General features: G+C 39.7%; 1 protein-coding gene across 1 annotated transcript in view; it reads left to right on the forward strand.

Annotated features, from left to right (window-relative positions):
• LOC123969970 (neuronal acetylcholine receptor subunit alpha-7-like) overlaps nt 1-19717 on the forward strand; it is a 56627-nt gene that overhangs the window by 5384 nt on the left and 31526 nt on the right. The window contains exons 2-3 of the mRNA XM_046047775.1: nt 6978-7117; nt 15935-15979. Of these exons, the coding sequence (XP_045903731.1) occupies nt 6978-7117; nt 15935-15979 (185 nt within the window). The remainder of the gene's footprint in view (nt 1-6977; nt 7118-15934; nt 15980-19717) is intronic.

Raw genomic sequence — 19717 nt, forward strand, 5'->3', positions numbered from 1 at the left:
TTATGGCCACCATGTACCCATCCTCTGATGGCTACTTCCAGCAGGATAATGCACCATGTCACAAAGCTCGAATCATTTCAAATTGGTTTCTTGAACATGACAATGAGTTCACTGTAGTAAAATGGCCCCCACAGTCACCAGATCTCAACCCAATAGAGCATCTTTGGGATGTGGTGGAACGGGAGCTTCGTGCCCTGGATGTGCATCCCACAAATCTCCATCAACTGCAAGATGCTATCCTATCAATATGGGCCAACATTTCTAAAGAATGCTTTCAGCACCTTGTTGAATCAATGCCACGTTGAATTAAGGCAGTTCTGAAGGCGAAAGGGGGGGTGTCCTAATAATCCTTTAGGTGAGTGTATACTCAGTATGTGCTTTATTTCAGTAGTTCAAATAAGCACTGTCTCTGTCTTTGTGTATCAAAGATGTACAGTATAGGTAAAATTTATTTCCAGATATAAATATCACTTGGCATAGCTGAGTAGAGGGAGGAAGAGTTGGTATGCTTACCGATCTACAAGGTGCTTTTGTGGGCAGTTTCACCTTTAGATGTTTCTGTTTTACTTTGAAAATGAATCTTTTTGTACATTACCTGAGCACTCTGCAGAAACATCAAAATCAGTTTACTGGTCAGTCCCACTCAGCTTGTGAGAGCAGTTGTATAAATTCTAATGTGGCTCTTGAGAAAATAACCCTAATAGACTAAGATTGTTGTTATGAAATTGCATGACTATTCCCAAATTACAAGCAGTCAAATAGATCCATAAAGCAAAAAGGGGATTTTTGAATTTTACTTAACTGTTTCACTTGAGATTTGATTTTATTCCTGGTAATACTTAATCTGCGGCAGCTTTTGCCTCAATGATTTGTTACACCTGTGAGTGTCATTGTCTTTGACACCATGGACATCAGGTCTGTAAAAATGATTTTGAGGGCAGCGAGTACTTTCAAGGGTGAACGACTCATAAAGTGAATTGCCTGAGTGTCTACTGCCGCAGCCTCCCAGCAATAAAATAAGCACTTTTTATTTCTATACAATACAACTAAGCTTTAATGACTGAGGATCGAACAAGGTCCCCAGTGGGCTCTGAAATGGAAATACGAGAGGTTACTAATGCGATGAGAGAGATATATGGTAGCCATTTGAAATTGATAGATGCCTTCAGGCTGTTAGGGCTCTGTTTGTATTGGTATGTTCAGCGTATATATTAAGGTTGTGGATCATGTAGCAAATCAGTGAGGGCTGGTTTTATTGCTGAAAATTGGAGGAAAAAAACTGTTGCAATCTGGGAGATGCAAAAGAGGGTAGAAGTGAAAATGTGGTTTGGCCGTGAAAGAGTGGGACAGAAAATTCTGTATGTCAGAGGGAAGCTCCGAAGGCAAGATGAATATTTGGAGGATGAGTTTTTTTGCAGGAAAAATAGGGAGAAGAAGACCTCACGTGGAGCTTGAAATGTCTTGTGTTAAGTGAAATGAGATCTTAAAGCTTTTTGAAAATGGATCTTTGTCCAGGTAGTGTCTAAATGTGGGCTCACATTAGCCATCTGTCCACTGAAAATACCCCCAAATTATGGGATATGATGATAGCCTGGCAGTGCAGTGTTGTATAAAACAAGCCGATGGCACATATTAATAACGTCTTCATTCCCAAACACAGTGTATCAGTTTTATTTCAGTATTTATATTGCCCAATCAGGTAAATAAGCAAGTTTAACAAAGGTGAACTCTTACTTGCAAGTCTGACAGAGATGGCCAGAAGATTGCATCTGAACAGGAAAAATGTGGTTGAAGTAAAAGGGAGAGAGAAGTATAATGTGAAGGTACCTTATCTCTTCTGCTACAGTGCGCCACATTTTCTAACCCTACAAAAAAAAACATTTGCAACTGAAATACACTGCAGGCATGAGCATTAAGAATTAAAAAAAGAGCACACTTGGTGCGCATCTTTGCCGTACTAAGCTTAGTGGCCCTGAAATGTGCTGCTGAATGTGGGTGAAAAATACTATGTTGTTGTATTGCAGAAGAGCTGCAACAATTAGTCAATTAAACAGACAAGAAATTTATCTGCACCTATTTTGATAATCGATTAATAATTTCAGTGCTTTTTCTAGCAATCATTTCATGATTTACATTTTTACTGTTACTCTTTGTTCTGCTTTTAGATAAATTAAATATCTTTGGGGTTTGGACTGTTGGACGGATAAAACAATACATTTGATGACAACACCTTAAGCTCGGACACTGTGACGGACATTTTTCTGATGTTTTATAGACCAAATGATTAATTGAGAAAAGAATAATATCAGAATCAGAATAATCAATAATAAAATAATTGTTGATCGCAGCCCTACATTGCAGTATGGAGACTTACTAGTCACTGCCCTCCCTGAAACAAAACAGTGTGTTGTATTTGAAGTTGAAGTGAATTCAGTGACACTGAAGATTTGTACTTTGTACTGTGTCTTTCATGCATTTCAGGTGCAGATGTCTCCATGTAGAAATCATTGTGACATGAAAAATTTGGACTGATTTAAAAATGCAATGCTGACTGTTATATTTAGTACTTGAACTTTTGGTCAATTGATTTTCTTTTTTTTGTAATGGTGCTGTGAGCATTATGTTGATTTACAGCGCAGTCCATGCTGCCCATGACAACAACAGCCTTTTAAGCATCGTCCTTCAAGAAACAGTATAAAGAGCTATTTAAAATGGATGAAATAAACAGCATAAGAAACGAAGCTAAAAAAAAGCTAGATACATTACATGTATATATAGAGTAAATGCCAATACCTATTCTCTAGTCTCCACAGGCCATATTGAGGTAGAACTTTGACTCATCAGAGTTACAGGTTTTGAGGCAGGGAAGAGTGTTGCTCATTCATTTCCCCACATTTCACATTTCTAAACGAATCTCAGATCACAGCTAAAATGACTAAATAATGACTACATGTGTACTGTAAGACCTTCACAATAACGGAATAGTGAGTATTTGAATGAAATGTGAGAATCCATAAATTGTGAGTGGGTATTTTGTTCATTGATCGATCCATTAGCTGCAGCTGCGCACACACACACACACACACACACACACACACACACACACACACAGAGTGCAGACAGAGTGACTTTTTCCCACACATTTTGCACACTGCCATAGTTACACGGCTACATGGCTACACAACATAAGGAGACAGTAATCTGGTCTTACTTAAAACCCCTGTGACCACCTTTAACGTGACAGGTCACACTGTCAGCCAAGTAAACTTGGGCAGGAAACTCATGTTGAACAAGTGATGAGCTATCTGTTCTCATCCCTCACAACAATCAGCAGGACTTTCCCCAGCCGTTTCATGAGAACTGAGGCTTTGATGTTCTTCATTCGTTCCAATGAATCATTTTAATCATCTGTCTGTGCCTCCATTCATTCCCATGCTATATGAATTCCTATTGTGCAACAGCATGGAATGTACAAAACAAGCGAGGCAAGGCCAGTTTTTTGTGTAAGAGTTTTTTACAGAAGACATAAAAGACATATTGACTGACGCTGCTGTAACTTTTCTAACTAAATGATTGTAAAGTTGTGAAGTTGTCACAGAAAGAAAAGACTTACAGAAGACCCTATACATTCCTGTTGGCAGTTTTGTGCAGGAAACCTGGCAATCTTTATCTTAGAGACACGCCACATTACATGGCTTGACCTTGCAAAAAGAAAAGAAGATTGGTCTTACAACAGAAACAAAGGCTGTTCCACACAACACCTTCAGGATTAATGTGACATGTGAAAAACACAAAAAAACATCCTGACCTAAAAGGGCCAAAACAAGAGGCTACATGTTTGATAGAAAGATCACGCTACAGCATCCCTTTGCATGGTTGTGACATCTAGCTTCCTCTGTACATGGTAATGGTTTCTGTGCTGTAATTTGTCAAGTGATATTGATCTGTATATTTTCAGCTAAATAAGATTAATATGAGTTCAACACCAGGCAGAAAAGCAGTGTCTCACTGCCCTCTGGTTGAACATGTCAGATGTTTTGTGGTTGGGTGTGGTCAGTTGCTGTGGTATGCTGACCATAGGTGTCATTTACACTGGGGAGGCTGCCACCACTTTTTGAAATGGCTGATTTTGCATAATTTGTTAAAAGAAAATTCTGAAATATAGCTTGCAATTAAATAAAAAATTAATATGCCTTTAGAAAGGTTTATTTGCACATTAAGAAAACAGGCAGTACAACTAAAATATAGAAGAAACAAATGTACATTGTCCAAAAAAGTAACCTAAGCTAAAAAAACAAGCTACTGATTATAAAAATGACCCAAAAACATGCATGCACCAATCAGTAACTTTAACAATATCAACAGCAAGTTTTCCGTTCTCTCCCTTTGAACATGACAAAATCATGCCTACATACAAAAACAAGATTTTCAGTGTTACGCTATGCTTTAAATGTGACTGTTTCAAAGTAAATTTTGCTAGCATCTAAAGGTATTGATAGGCCAGTCTTTTCATCTAGATGTTAAATGAGGGGCCAACTAGTACAATATATTAGTAGACTGTACATGCTCAGCAAGGCGCTGTGTAAATACAAACATTCAGCACATTAACAAGAAGGAGGCATACAGAATAAGTTGTGAGTAAGCGAGACATTACATAACTACTGAACTACTGACACAAAGCATCAGATATGGGACACTGTGGGGATAAACATGTAGCTCTCGGAAAGCTGCCTTAATGCAAACCAAAGCCCAGTCTAGTGACACAGACCCACTGCCTGAGGACGCTCTGGAATAAGTCATCACAACTAACTAACAACATGTTGTATGTATCTAGTGCAGTCTGCTGTACCTGTTAGTAGCTCACACTGAATCTTTTCTTAAGGCCTTTCTGTATGTAAAGCACTTTGAATTGCCTTGGTGTTGAAAGGTACTAGACAAATAAACCTGCCATGCCTGTGTGTGTGTCTCTGCTTGAACCTCAGAAAACAAATTGTTCAGAACTTACTGCACTTGACTGTGTCATCCTCTGTCTCGTGTGCAGGAGGAACAGGAGGTTTTTGCATGGAGTGTTGCAACTTAAAGGACAAGAAAATGTTTTAATACAAATGCCGGATGTATCGTTTTTCTACAAACAATGGAAACACAGGAAGTAGGTGGATTGACTTTAAATTTACTATTATAGATTAACCCATTCAGAGATGTGGCTCAGTGCCAGGGCGCTGAAATGGTGAGCTCAACTCTATTCAGCTTGGTTTGGCTGGGCTCGCTTCGCTCCATTGATTCTCAACACTTGTGCTGGTTGCCACTTTCACCCATTATGCAGATTCCCTGTCGTGCCAAGATTTAGGGGTGCCCCATCTGACACTCGCCAACACCCTCACACACAAACACACAGTGAGCTGTCTGTCTTTGTTTTTGTCTCATTTGCTAATTAGTCATCCACTCAGTCATTGTGGGTGCACTCACATCTTGGCTGTCACTTGGTAATTGCTGGAATATGTTGAGACAACATCTAATTTGGACAAGGGTCACTGGGGAGATGTGGTCTGAGACCTTTTCAATTCTGGCTAAGATGAGACACTGAAGGATGAGGGAGTCTGGAGCTTTTGTGAATGTTGTGCTGGTATCACCTTTATGTGGGAGAAGAATCTGGTCTGCAGTTTCAGAGGATGATAGCTTGAAGCCGCAGTATTTAGACTTGTTTGTGATTATAGCATATTTTGAATTATTATGTGTTCCTTTCATCTTGTACCCTGGTCGTACATTGCTGTCAGTTGCAGTGACTTTTTCAGTAGCACCACTGGGGGCACCAAAGTAGGACGTTTTCTTACACACAGGTCTTGTTCAGACTGCCGGCCCAAATCATTTTTTAGCATGTCCAGATTGTATCTAGACTGATTGACGGCAAATATTAAAATGATTAAAAATTGACTTGTATGGTTAATGTAACGTTAATTGGACTACCTGCCAGAGCCAGTCCTGACCTCCCTGGGGCCCCAAGCAAACTTCTGCTAAGGTGCCCACCTACCTGACTTGTGAGCCATGTAAATCATTTGCCATTATCACACAGTAACATCTGACTGTGCTCCCACTACAAACTCCCTCCTTTAAAACAGTTTGCTCCGTCCATCTGGAGAGCTTGAAGTAGAAAAAAATGAGGGGACAACCATTTTTAATTATTAGAGTAAAAAATATTATCAGGCCCATTCAAACTGGCTTCCCCAGGTTTACTTTTCTACATTCTCAAATATAAAATACTGTTTATACTCTGGCTTGGCTGAATACCTATTTGAACGGTTATTATTTACTGAAAAATGTGCGTCCATATTGCCCAGTATGCTTGGCTAATCAATATTTTAAATTCAATATTTAATCAATAGTCAGTGTCAATCCATTGCTTTCCATCTTGAATTATTCCAGAGTTGTCACCTTGACTGAGCGGTGGATGATAATTGTGATGTTTTAAAATTACATCCAGCTATGAGGCGTGCCATCACCCCCATTAAAATTGTCTGGACTGGTCCCAGCAGAGGTTGCTGCTAGAAAGCGTGAGTTCCATTGGAGTTCCTCTGCAACTTGCTAGTGAGCGTATAGGGCCACCGGGCTGTGCTAGCCACTGACAGAGAAAAGCAGGCAGGGGAGAACAGGAACAGATGAGTGTCATGTAGTGCCCCCTGGGTAATGCAATTTATTTAGGGCCATCATGAATCGCTCAGAGAACCTGATACAGAAAAGAAAAGAGTACCGGCAGCTTGTTAGAAGTGCCGGTGAAAAGATCACGGTACACCAAAGAGTAAAATGTAGAAGCGCCAGTACTGTATACCAGTGGTACTCCTGTACTATCTATTAATATCTTGTTGTTTTTCACCCTCCTCTGCTGTCTTACACCCCAAACGACTCCTATCCTTCAACTCCTTCCTGTCCTTCATCCTTCCCTTTGTCTCACTGATATTGTTCCTTTCCCTTTATTACTCCAGGCTGTCATGGCGGTGTGTACCAGAGAAAGCTGTACCGTGAGCTGATGGTGAACTACAATCGGCTGGAAAGGCCTGTCCAAAACGACTCTGCACCCATTGTGGTGGAACTCGGCCTCACACTGCTACAAATCATTGATGTGGTGAGTGTGTGGGCCTGTGTGTTTTGGCAAGAGGAGGGTATAGAGTATGTTTCAAGACGGAACACAGAGAGTGAGTAAGTGAAAGTTAAGTTGAGCACTTTTTGTCAAACTTTTTGCATATTGCATATTTTTCAGGTATGTTTGTTTTGTTTGTTAAAGGCATTCAATCTGATTTATCTGCAGTCACTGTGGTGCATGCTAATGCACTTGCCTTGTGGTTACTGTACTTCATCTTCCTCTGAACTTAAGACTGTTTTTCCACCAGTGGCAGCACCCAACCAAGTGAGAATATTCGTCTTTGAAAGAGCAAGTTCTTTGTTTCTCCCCTTGATCCTTTTTCATTTCTTGGCACGACAGACCCTGAGTCCTTTCTTTCATTCAACAAGAAAATTCATTCTCAGTATTGAGATATGCCCTCTCACATTTTTGCCTCTTTTTCCTTCTGAGTTGCTCCTCACTCTCTCTCCCTCTCTGACCCTTTTTTCCATTCTAATCACAGCAATTTCCATGTGCCATCTCCTCTAAAGGAATAGTTCAGCATTTTGGGAAATATTATTTGCCTTCCTGCTGAGAGTTAGATGAGAAGATCATTATGACTTTCATTTCAGTCCATTAAACATGAAGCTACAGCTAAAAGATGGTTGGTTTAGCTTAGTATATGTACTGAAGACTAAAAACATTAAGCGGAGGTTAACGCTGCATATAGACTGTATAATAACTTTCTGAACCGCCTCTGAGCTCTGGGCTTTTCCACTGATGTTTTCCTACATGGATTACACACCCATGTTGCACGTTCATGTACAATACTGGACACACTGCCTGTATGTGCTGTCAAACATTTGATTTTATTTGCAGAAGTCAAATTTCTCTCCACATAGAGGTATGTGGACTGACAACATAATTGCATTTACACTTCTGTTCCATGTGGTCACAATCATAGATTGCATTTAAGAAGTGGACGTAGTCATCGTGACGTCACTTGTTGGTTTGTGGACTGCCGTTTTGAAGCCTCGGGTTTGGCCAATAGGGCGCAGCCATGTTGAGTTTTTGCAACCAGCGGCACCAGACGTAACCATATTTGGACGAGACGGTGGAGCTAGCCCCCGTGTGTGGAGCTAGCTAGCTTGCTTAGCTAGGTTCATCTGTAATTCACGTTAACTGTCATTTTAACAGAGCTGACAATTTTGTCTAGCGAACAACAGTCTTAAAACTAAATGTACTCATCAGAGCCAGCCAACTCCTAATAAGCTTTTTCAACGGCGCTGGTTAAATTTACACAGTGCTGTGGGTACGAGTCATTCTAGCCTTATTGACAGATTGCCATGATAACAACTTATCAATCCTGCCCTGAAGCATACTCTGCTTTATGGTCTATTTTCCTCTAAATGGGACCATAATTTACTAAATGAACATCATGCTGTGTTGAACAAGACATGAAACTAGTGATTGAGACCATAAAGTCATTACTAAAGTGAAGTAGGGTCATTTTACCATTATTTCTAATAGAACTAGACTTCTTTTTGCAACCAGAAGAGTCGCCCCCTGCTGGCCATTGAATAGAATGCAGGTTTAAGGGACTTCCTCGTTGACTTCACGTCTCAGACTGGAAGATTCTCGCTTGGTCACAATTCTTCCCAGAACACTCCCGGAGGTGGTTTGGCTGATCGGACGACAATCCGCCCTCAGTGCGTCTTTGGTGCTTTTATACCTCCACTTTCATGTGGCACTATCTGAGTGCAATACAGTCACCCAAAATGTATTAATTAGTGCATTTAGAAATGTTGGTAGGAGCATTTTTAACCTTTTTGACAGAACCAGTGTAGCTGTTTCCCACAGTTTCCATAGTCTTTCTGCTAAGGTCAAGCTAACTGGCTATATTTACCATACAGATTTAAGAGTGATCTCAATGTTCTACTAACACTCTCGACAAGGAAGCTAATAAGTGTATTTCTCAAAATGTCAGACTATTCCTGTAAACGCTTTCTGTAAACTCTCCTAAACCTGGACACAATACAACTGTTTGGCATGTATCCCATTTAAAGTGGTTTCTTAAGAAAAAATCTTTGTTAAAAACGTTAGTTCTTATCCGTGTGTCCCATATTTTACACCCACAAACGCCCACATGCAAATATACCAAGAAACACACAGAAACCCCATTTACCTCAATGTTGCCATAATCATCCCTTTCTCTGTTTGCTCTTCAATCTTTTTCATGTCAAACCCTCCACTCTTAAACCGACTCTTCTGTGGTTTGGGCAGATTTTCTGTCACATCCTATTTTCTGTTTCATTCCTTCTGTGTTTGCCCTGTGCTTTGTTGTGTGTTCCCTCCTGTACCTCATGCACCTATCCACTCTCCAGCCCACACACAACCTCTTGCCTGATAGCCCCAACACACAGCCGGAGCACTCATCCAAAAAAGCCAAGCCGACACCCCGTCACATCCCTGAGCCAGCCCTGTCACAAGACATGTATGTCTTCTAATGATAACTACATGGTGGTAAAAGCCTGGCCATAATATAGGATTCCCATTCTATTATAAATATGGGCATGTCTCCTACAGCATATATGAAACAACATTTTAATGTATTCTTAGAGATTGCAAACAACAGACTGGAAACACTGAGTCGAGACGATCTTCAGAGAGAACATAAGCCGCTCTTTCCAAACACCTTTTAGAACTTTTTTTGAAGGAGATTTTAATGTATGTAATAATAATGTTCTGTCTTAAATTATTGCCTAGTTGTTGAATATATGATTTTGAACATGTTATTTAAATGTATGTGTGTATGTGTGTGTATGCTACAATGCTCACTGACTTGATACATAATGGATAAACTGGCAAGACCATGTGAATTGATGCTTACTGGGCAGTTGTAAATAATGTAAAGCTTGTTCAGTGTGTGTGTATGCGTGTGTAATGTGGCCTTTGATTCCTCCATCTGCTCCTGGGTAACTCCCTAACCAGGGAACTGGGGCAGGTTCATGTTCACAGACTGGGTTCATCACCATAAATAATGACAGATACACAGACAGACTGACAGACGAGCTTAACACCAGTCACCATCCAGTATGGGAAGGGCTACCATGTGCCTTATGATGCTTGAAAAGAAACCAAGATTCAGTGGTAAAATGTGAAAAAGTACAAATCTGAGGTACATGTACTGTACTTGAGTATTTCTATTTCATGCCACTTTATATTTATACTACATTACATTTTTATGTCATTTATTAGACAGCTTTAATTACTGGTTACTTTAGAGTTGAAGATTTTACATACAAAATATATGATGATGATATATGAAATTAGCTTGACCTAGACCAACTACAACAGTAAAATGCTACTTGCACATTAATACAGGTGTAATAATTATCCAATAATATAATATAAAAGTAAAAACAAACAGGGCATTATGAGTATTATATATTTTCATTAAATATAAGGGAACAGCCAGCAGCTGGTTTTCTTATTTTAGCACCAAGACTGGAAATGGAATGAAAGAGCCAGCCTAGCTCTGTCCAAAGGTAACAAAATCCAGTAATCCTGTAAAACCCTTCAGTAACTTCCTACATAAAATTTTTTTTGTATTTTATTTTAACGTGCATGCACCAATCAGTAACTTTAACAACAACAACAAGTTTTCTGTTCTCTCCCTTTGAACATGACAAAAGAGGAGGAAAGACTAAATCATGCCTACATACGTGTTGCCTGATATTACATGAGAAAAGTTGATCTACAGGAGAAACATCTGAAAGAAACACAGAATGTCTGTGAACTGCACTGTATTATATTCTATTATATTTATATAATTTGAAATGTCACCTGCCACCTTAATTTTGTGTTTCCTTTCACATAAATAAAAACATTTCCACCATAAACTGGTGCAGAAATGTTTACCAGAATGCAGAAAATTAACTGTTTAATGATCAAAATTTCCAGACCCTCACTCATATATCTCGGCATTGAGGATATCTTTAAAACACTGTTTAAGGATTTTTTCCTCTTGTTCTCGTGAACCTAATATCGCGTATCATGATTTCTTGTGAGCTAAGTGTCTCTTCACAACCCTCATCTGAGCCTCTATGTCCCCACCACTTTTCAACACAAAGTGACACCCTTGCTTAGAGCCAAGAAACAATCCAGAACAACCCCCCCCTGAAACGGTTAATTGTCATCTGTACCCTTTTTCATTGTCATTTCGTACAGATTAAACAAACGAGGTACTGGTCTGAGATTTTGTTAACTTTGGATAGACCCAGGCTAGCTGTTTCCCCTTCTTTCCAGTCCTCATGCTAGGCTAAGCTAACCAGCTGCTGGCCCTAGCTTCTCATGAGACATATATAATCTTCTCATCTATAGCTCCATTTAGACAGTATTAACAGTACAGGCAGAGGTGGGATAAGCCAAAACAAAGCCAAAAGAGAATACCAGTGCCTAGCTGTAGCTGAGATTACAAAAGCCTATTTGATGAGCTTACAAGGTCTTGCCCTCCTGCTTAACTTTCTTTCCTTTGTTGTCTTGGTTTCCAAATAGGCCTATATAATGGAGTTAACATGCTTCTCAGATTATCAAAAACATTTTCGACTTACATTTATACGCAAAAGTCTCATTTCACACTGAGCTGATAAAATGCAGTGCAAGGAAAAGCAACTCTTTCCACATGAAAAACTCAGTATGTAATTGTAGCTGCAAGTATTCCTGGTGTGGGGGTGAAAAATTACCCACATTAACCCACGCTCAAGACGAGATTAAAATCACTGACCAGGCAATGTTAAAATCACCCCATCTCTAGAGAAATAAATCCATGCCGAATGGGTCTTAACTCACTGCCAGAAAACGAATAAGCATATTTCCCTAAATGTTCCTTTAAGTAAAGGATTGAAATACTTCTTGTACCACCTCCAAGGTTACATGTAAGTAACATGTAAGTATAGAAAAAAAGAATGAAAGAAACAGTCAAAGAAGCAAAAGGTATACATCAAGAGCTTTGGCATAGGGATCATATTGTTACTGGTAATGAGCCTCGCTGGTGAAGATTCAGAAACATTCCTCTTAATAAATGCTGCTTTCCACAATATAGCTGGCAGTTCTCTGCTTGTGCTTATATTGATTCTATCAATATAAACACAAGAAAGTATATGAAGACAGACACTTCTCATTGTGCTCTGGCTAAACCAGGCTGCGTTGCACCCTGTCTGCACAGACTCTTGTGGTGCAGCAGATATTCCATCGCATTTGTTGAACCATTAAAACGAGAGGGCATCCTGTTCATCCTTTATATCCCAATGGCCTGTTAAAGATATGTCTTTCAGGAAATTTATGAAAATCTAAAGTGAAGCCAAGAGCAGGAAGCATGATAGATGATTCTGAGATATGACTCAGTTTTCAGGATTTCTTGTATTCACTTTTTGTTGATCCAGTATATTTGAAACACTGACCCTCTGATCTAGATTGAAAGAAAAGAGATGAAATGAAGCGATTAGGGTGTTTATAGTGGGTGTAACAGGGCTGATACTGCCTATGCAGCTGAGCGAAATAGAAAGAAAGAAAGGTCAGGCACAAATTAGAGCGAAAACACAGCCACCTCCAAACCAAAGCCACACCACTCCAACCTCGATGGTGCGCACACACACCAAAGGGACTTAAAAATATTGCTTTGTGAAGCACACAATGGGAGGCTGTTCTATTTCAGAAGCGGAGAAAGGAGGCTGTTTAAAAGAGGGACAGATCAGAAAGGACAGGTGGAGATAAGATTGGAGTGTGGAGGGAGTTAGGGAGGAGGTGAGGAGCGGCGGGAATCGATTTTCACTTCACAAGAAGTAAGAGCAGGGAGTTTGCTTTGCACGTCATTGATGACAGAGTTTGAGTCCCTTTTTGAAGTTGATCATACATCTTTGTAATGATGAAAAGTTACGGAATTGTATAGGTGTATAGGTATAGGTGTTTAAAATCTGACAATTATATGACTGCAAAAGTGTTAAAAACAAGTGATCCCAAATCCCATGTTTAAAATTTTTATTGCATCACTGTCCATGTCAAAAAAGTCCTTTTATCAGAGGATAATGGTAGGAAACCGGACTGAGAGAAACGCAAAATTTTACCGGACATGAAAACCCCAGACTTCATTAAAGTTATTATCTGGTCAAAGTTAAAGGTACCTTGTGGAGTTTTTCAACAGTAGAAGCACTATGGAGCTATGTAAAGAGTGTGTCCCTGTTTTATTTTTATTGTGCACAAGAGCAAGAGTGAATCCGTGCGAGCGCGCTCATGTGAGCAGGTTTGCGTGCAAGCAAGTTGTTGGCATCATTTGCATCCTGCAATTTGTTTCAAGCTATTCCACAGATCACCAGAAAGGCATAGCAATGCGCCTTCAAAGGCAGACCCCTGGGCTTTAAATATTTAGTTAAATGAAACCATTTTTAGATTTATTTAAATCACTCTTTGGGGAACTGTTAGATATCTAAAATGTGACATGGACCCCAACTGCTTTTTTGAGGGGTCACAAGGTGAGGAAGCAGTTTTTTAGTCTTTAGCAATGTAGCTTATTTTATAAATTTGTAAAGTCTTAAGTCTTGCCTCTGAAATGTGATGGAGTAGAAGTATAATAGTGGCATGAAATGTACAGAATACCTTTAACTGGATCAATATTGAGCTTTATTAGGTAAATCATGTTTAAGAACTCATCCTATGAGTGAGATAAGAACAACCACTCCACACATGCTGCCTTTATTTCTAGAACAAGCTGTTATCAATCACTTAGTACAGTACAGATTAACAAATGAATCCTCTAAATGTGGTTTTAAAACTCAAGCACCTGTTTTTTTCCCATTAACTACAAATTGTACATACTTTACCTTACTACCAAGCATTTAAAAGGCCAACACGTTCTCATCTCAGTGAGTCATTACCGACGCTTTCAGACAGCGGGACAAAGTGTAATTATTTTACGCTTAAGGTAACATTCAGTGTCCGTATGAACCACCACCGTTTGCTACGTCGCAGCAACACAAAGGAGGCTAACCCTACAGCTGAGCACATTGGCCTGGTAAGGGTAGAGGGCTTCGGGGGGCTGTCAACACCTTCAGCATGAATGTACTAGCACTTACAGTCTTTATGAGACGCCCCAGAGCGTCTCACACACATGCTGAAGAGTACATTTAGCGTCAAATAACTACGCTTTGTCACTTTTTTTGAAAACGTTGGTATTGGACGCCCTGAGATGAGAACTGTCTGATATAGCCCATAGACTCTATATAAAAATGGATGACATGACAGCTCCCCAAAGGTTGATGCAAAACCATAGAGGGTAAAACATCTCCATCGCCCCCTGGTGGCTGGCTGCAGTATACGTCATAAACCTTGCCCCCTCCATGTTAGCGGATGGGGCAAATTAAAAAAATCAAAGTATACGTCATATACATTTTTCCCAAAGATGGTTTCTGTCATTTTAGGTAGTTCTTATCACACTGTATGTTCAAGTGTTTTTCTGATGAGTTTTGTTTGGATAAGCTATTTGATTCTATAAGGAGAGGGTTTCACAACATGATTGACAACTATAATATGGCTCCTGGCCCCTTAGTAAAGGATTATGAAACCAGATATTCAACTATCTTGTGCACAGTTAAGGTTAAGTTTAAGCACACTCTTGTGTGACTGTCTCTCATCGTAACATTTCTCAAGTTCCACCTCTGAAATTCATTCATGAGAGACAGAAAAAAGCAGGATGAAAAAAGCGAGAACAGTATGAAACTCTGTGATAAGATAAAAAACTGTACTATAGATTAGGTCTGCCGCGATGAGAAATAGAAAGAAACAAAGTGAGAAAATTGATTTCATGATTTGATTTTACCACAGAAACATTAAAGGAAAAGTTTTCAAAGGGTTTTACTAGTGGTGTTATTCCAGCTTTGGTCATGGGTAGAAGATAACGTGATAAATCCTTTAAGTGATTCTATAAAAGCAAAAACTGACTAATCCAGGAAGAAACAGAGAAAAGAAGATGCTGCTGTGACCCGCTAACTGTCAAGCATCTTTTCAGGGGTAAGGGGGAGGTAACACGTCAGACACGCAGCAAACTAGTGTGTAACAAGGAGCAAAACCTGTCGCTGTCATGTAGGATTCTACAAAACAAACTCTAAATATGCCCTCAGGTTATTTCTTATCTTTCTTGTGTCACTGCTTCTGACCTTGTTCTTTTTGTCTTCGCAGTCTTATGAATAATCTCAGTCTCTGTCTGCTCAGCTTCTTTCTCTCTGTCAGTCTACATTCCTCTCACCCCTCCCTCAATTTGACAATTTGACCATGAACTGACCCTTGTGAAACATCATTAAGTGCAGCTGGAGCCACTGAATCTGTGTATTATAGTTTGTTTTCATGACGTTGATGGAAATTACTGTAAACTGCTGTAAACTCATCGTTTTGTTGAAGATACTTTCTGCTCAGTGTCACTGTCTATTTCCAATGTGTGAAATTGTTGTTTTCTCTATTTTTTATTTGTCTTTTTTTCATTTACTTATTATTTATGATCTCAGGATTGTTAAAAATGCCAAACCATGGCTTCTGTTGCATTACATTACAAGAAAAAAAAAACTGGAGTGCATCATTGTCATTCAGTGAGCACACCAGCTCTGAGTCATCTGGGTTGCAGTTTGACTTCATTGCTGATCCTTCTCATAATCTCCTCTCATGTTTACCAGACATGCAGGATTTATTTTTTTATTTTCTCTCACCCTGAGGAATCATTTCGTTCACTATCTGTGTACAGCCACGTCTACTTGCTGCTGATTATTCTCTCTCTCTCCTCCTGTTCCCTTCCAGGATGAAAAGAACCAAGTGTTGATCACAAATGCCTGGCTGCAGCTGGTATGTCTCCTCTCCAAGCGCTTTTTGTGTGATCATTGTGTGATAATTGTCATTTAGTGTATTTTTGGAAAGTGTGTGTGATGTTTGTGTACTTTGGGCTCTGCTGATCATATTTTCTGTTCTTGTCTAACTGCTTGTGAAGGCACCAATAACCTTTTTTTTGTGTTTGTTTTGAACAGAAACACTTTCTGTGACCAAAAAAAAAGTTTGTAGATTTTAGTGACTCTCCAGGGCCTCATGTGACACAATAAAATACATGCCTGAAGTTGATGTTAGACAGTAGTGTCAAATGGCTTTCAATGTGTTCTTTTCACAAAATAAAAAGGCAGTAGGTTGTGTCAAAAATTATATATTGTGGGCTATTTATTAGTTTTTGATTGGTTATTTAATAATAGCATGACACAATATTTATTGTCAGCATTAGTCTATGTCACAGGAGGATGAGGATAAAAATATCTTAAGCAGCATAGGTGTTCAAAGAAATAATCTTATTTTTCAGCTTAATACTGTACTTTGTTTTGACATTTTAAGGCGTTATATTTTACCTTTACTTTATAACACTGAGTGTGTTTGTAGTGCTAATTGACCAGTCTCTCAGACTGGTGCAGACTGACTATTTGAAATGGAGTAAAGTTAACAACTGGTCCTTGATTTCAGACATAGGTAGACAAAAGTAGGTTTCTACTAAATTTCCATCGGACGATGTCTACATTGAATGGGATAGACAATGGCATGGCATCGCATCCTGGGGGGGGGGGGTATGAGTATGGAGGTAAATCATAGTAGCGGTCGTCTTAAGCCCCGGATATAGTTGCTTTTTTACAATGCGTAGGCGTAGACAGGCGTCGGCGACGCAAACGGCATTGTTCACAAACTTGCCTGCTTACTTTGCGTGTATCTGGAGGATTAAACCTGAATCCACTAGGGGGCAGACCAGGACCGGATCATCCCTCGCCAACACCGGATTATCTTCCTTGACAACATCCGAATTTTCACATCGTAAATAAACCAAACATAGCGACACTTGAGCAAGTTGTGATTTTTATTAGACATCATAACGATCTCAGTAATTTCGGACTAGCTTCAGGAGTTTTACTGTAGCCTAAACATCCATAAATCTCTTTTTTTAAAGTATGCTGCTGACCTTCGTTAGCGGTCGTTTTATGTGCATGTGTTCACTCGCACAGATTTCACTCGGTTCTAAACTTTGTAGCCTATGACGTTACAAGTCGCGGTGGAAATTTTACACGCACGGACCAGGTATAGCAGCAGTGAACACACAGGGTGCAGACGTTGGTTTCGGTTGTTTGATAGGCTGCGTCATTAACAAGCCCACAAGCGGCTCACCTGCTACCGTGATAACGGATCGCGGGTGGTAAAATACGTACGAGTTCTGTGTCTATTAGGCGACTTTATAAAACGTACTGTTAATGGAGAGAGTGGAATAGACGGGCGAGGGGGGAGACAAAGAGAGGCGGGGCAAGCCGGTGTGTTTACCTGAGGTGTAGGCCTCTTGTGTGCCTGAGTGTGGGGAGAAGAGAATTCCGAGGAATGTGCGAAGCATATGTAAAATTTATAATAATTTTCATGGTGATTAAAACCGATTAAGCTAACAGTAGTGACATAAGTTGGCTGACAACACCGTCTCAGCTGACTTCGTCTTTACAGCTTACTTGCTTTAAAATGAGAACTCGATAAATGATACTGTGCTAAAAGAAGCAAGAAGCTGAACTTTCTTGTCCCAGGAAGTCCTCAGTAGTTGATCAGAAGACATGAAATAAAAAACAACAGTGTTCTTCTATTACAGTCTAGAGCCAGTCAGTTAACATTAGGCTGCAAGAGAAAAGGCTTTTAGGACAAGGACTAACTGATGTGTTTGGCAAATCTAATGCTATCTTTTTTAATGTTTGCTGGAGTGCAATCTTCCCCCAAATCCAATAAAGAGCAGGACAGAGCTGCTAACATTAGCCTTAACTCTGATAGTATCCAGGAATTCCACACAGTGGGAACATACAACACAAAGATGTACTAGTTTTAATTGGTGAGACTCACGCAATCGACACCTTTTGACACCCACCACGCATCTATTTTCATTTCATTAACTCATGGTAGTATAAGAAGTGGATACAGTTTTGGAGGTGGGGCTCTGTTCATTCCTTTGAAAGCTGCCCAGTGGTGCATAAAAATACCCGGATCTTCCACATAGCTTCCGCAGAGGAGCAAACACACTAGCGTTTCCTTTAACCCCGCCTCCCTTGGCCACGATGGCGGCCCATAGAACAAGCACACCAGAGACTTATGCAGGCCGAGCTGGCTAACTTCTGTATAAGCCCTCCAATAACTTGAAAATGGAATAAATGATTTAATCGTGTGGCTGTTACGCACTTGAGGTGAGTACTACAAATTTGAAAATGAAATAATCAATAGGAACCAATAACAATATATGTGACAAAATGTATTCATATCTGTGTAATGTAGCGAGTAGTAAACAATAAGGGTTAGGGATTAGAGACCCATGTGAAGTAGTAAGGGCAGTGTGAGCATGCGCAAGCAGCAGTAATGTACACAATGGCTGTAATATACATATGTTCCCAGCTTGGCTCCTATCAAAGCTTGGAAAATAAGAATACTCCCACAAACTGGTCATTAAACATTACAGTCTGCTCATATTAGATTAGATTCAACTTTATATGCAGATGTAAGGTTTTAGAGACAGACTGATCGGTGTGCTGATGCTATCGACTGATATGAGCAAATTGCAGATAAATTGGTATCTGTGTTTATAACAGCCAGTAAATGACAATTAAAAAAGAAACAGACAGCTCTTTAAATTATACAAAGTTATTGCATACTATGTCCACCAGAGGGCATCTCCCCTGTTGGCAACACCTGCTACTTTAAAAAAATGTTTTTTATTTATTCATTTAGCTGACGCTTTCATCCAAAGCGACTTACAATTGCTATATATGTCAGAGGTCGCATGCCTCTGGAGTGTCTTGCTCAGGGACACATTGGTGTCACAGTGGAGGCACGTGTCTTATCCATTACCCCATCACCACCACACTAATCCCCACCAAAACACAGCAATCAACTGACAAAATCAGCTGTACTTTTGATCAAAGTACTATTTATAACAATAAAAAAATTTACTTTTTAAACTGTATTATTTCATGTTATCTTGGTGAGGTCTCTTAACTATACATAACAAATGTTAGAAATAATCTTTGTTTATATTATATGTTTCTGAAAAGAAGAAAACAAAAGAATGTTGACTGATATATCAGAATATCAGATTTTAAAATCTTCAAATATAGTGACCAAGGGAGATCATCAGAGATGTGGATGCAAAGGAATTTGGAGCTTGACACATACTCCACTACAGCTCCGTTTATGTATATGGGGGTGTGTGCATGGCTCCCAGCCTGCCTGCATTCCACAATGATCGCCTTGGTCTTCTTGGTGTTGTCGGCACACCACACTGTACCTCATCCGTATAGGCCAACTTATTGTCATCTCTGATCAGACCTAACACCATGGTGTCATCTGCAAACTTGATTATGGTTGGAGCCATAAACAGGAACGCAGTCATGCATGATCAAGGAATATAGAGAGTTCAGGTTGATAGTGGAGGAGGAGAGGTTGTCTAACTTAACAGACTGGAGTCTGGTAGTAAGAAGAGGGGATCACAATGTTAAATGCTGAACTGATGTCAATTAACAGCATCCTGATGTACTCAGT

Source organism: Micropterus dolomieu, linkage group LG04 (assembly GCF_021292245.1).
Source record: "Micropterus dolomieu isolate WLL.071019.BEF.003 ecotype Adirondacks linkage group LG04, ASM2129224v1, whole genome shotgun sequence".
NCBI lineage: Eukaryota > Metazoa > Chordata > Actinopteri > Centrarchiformes > Centrarchidae > Micropterus > Micropterus dolomieu.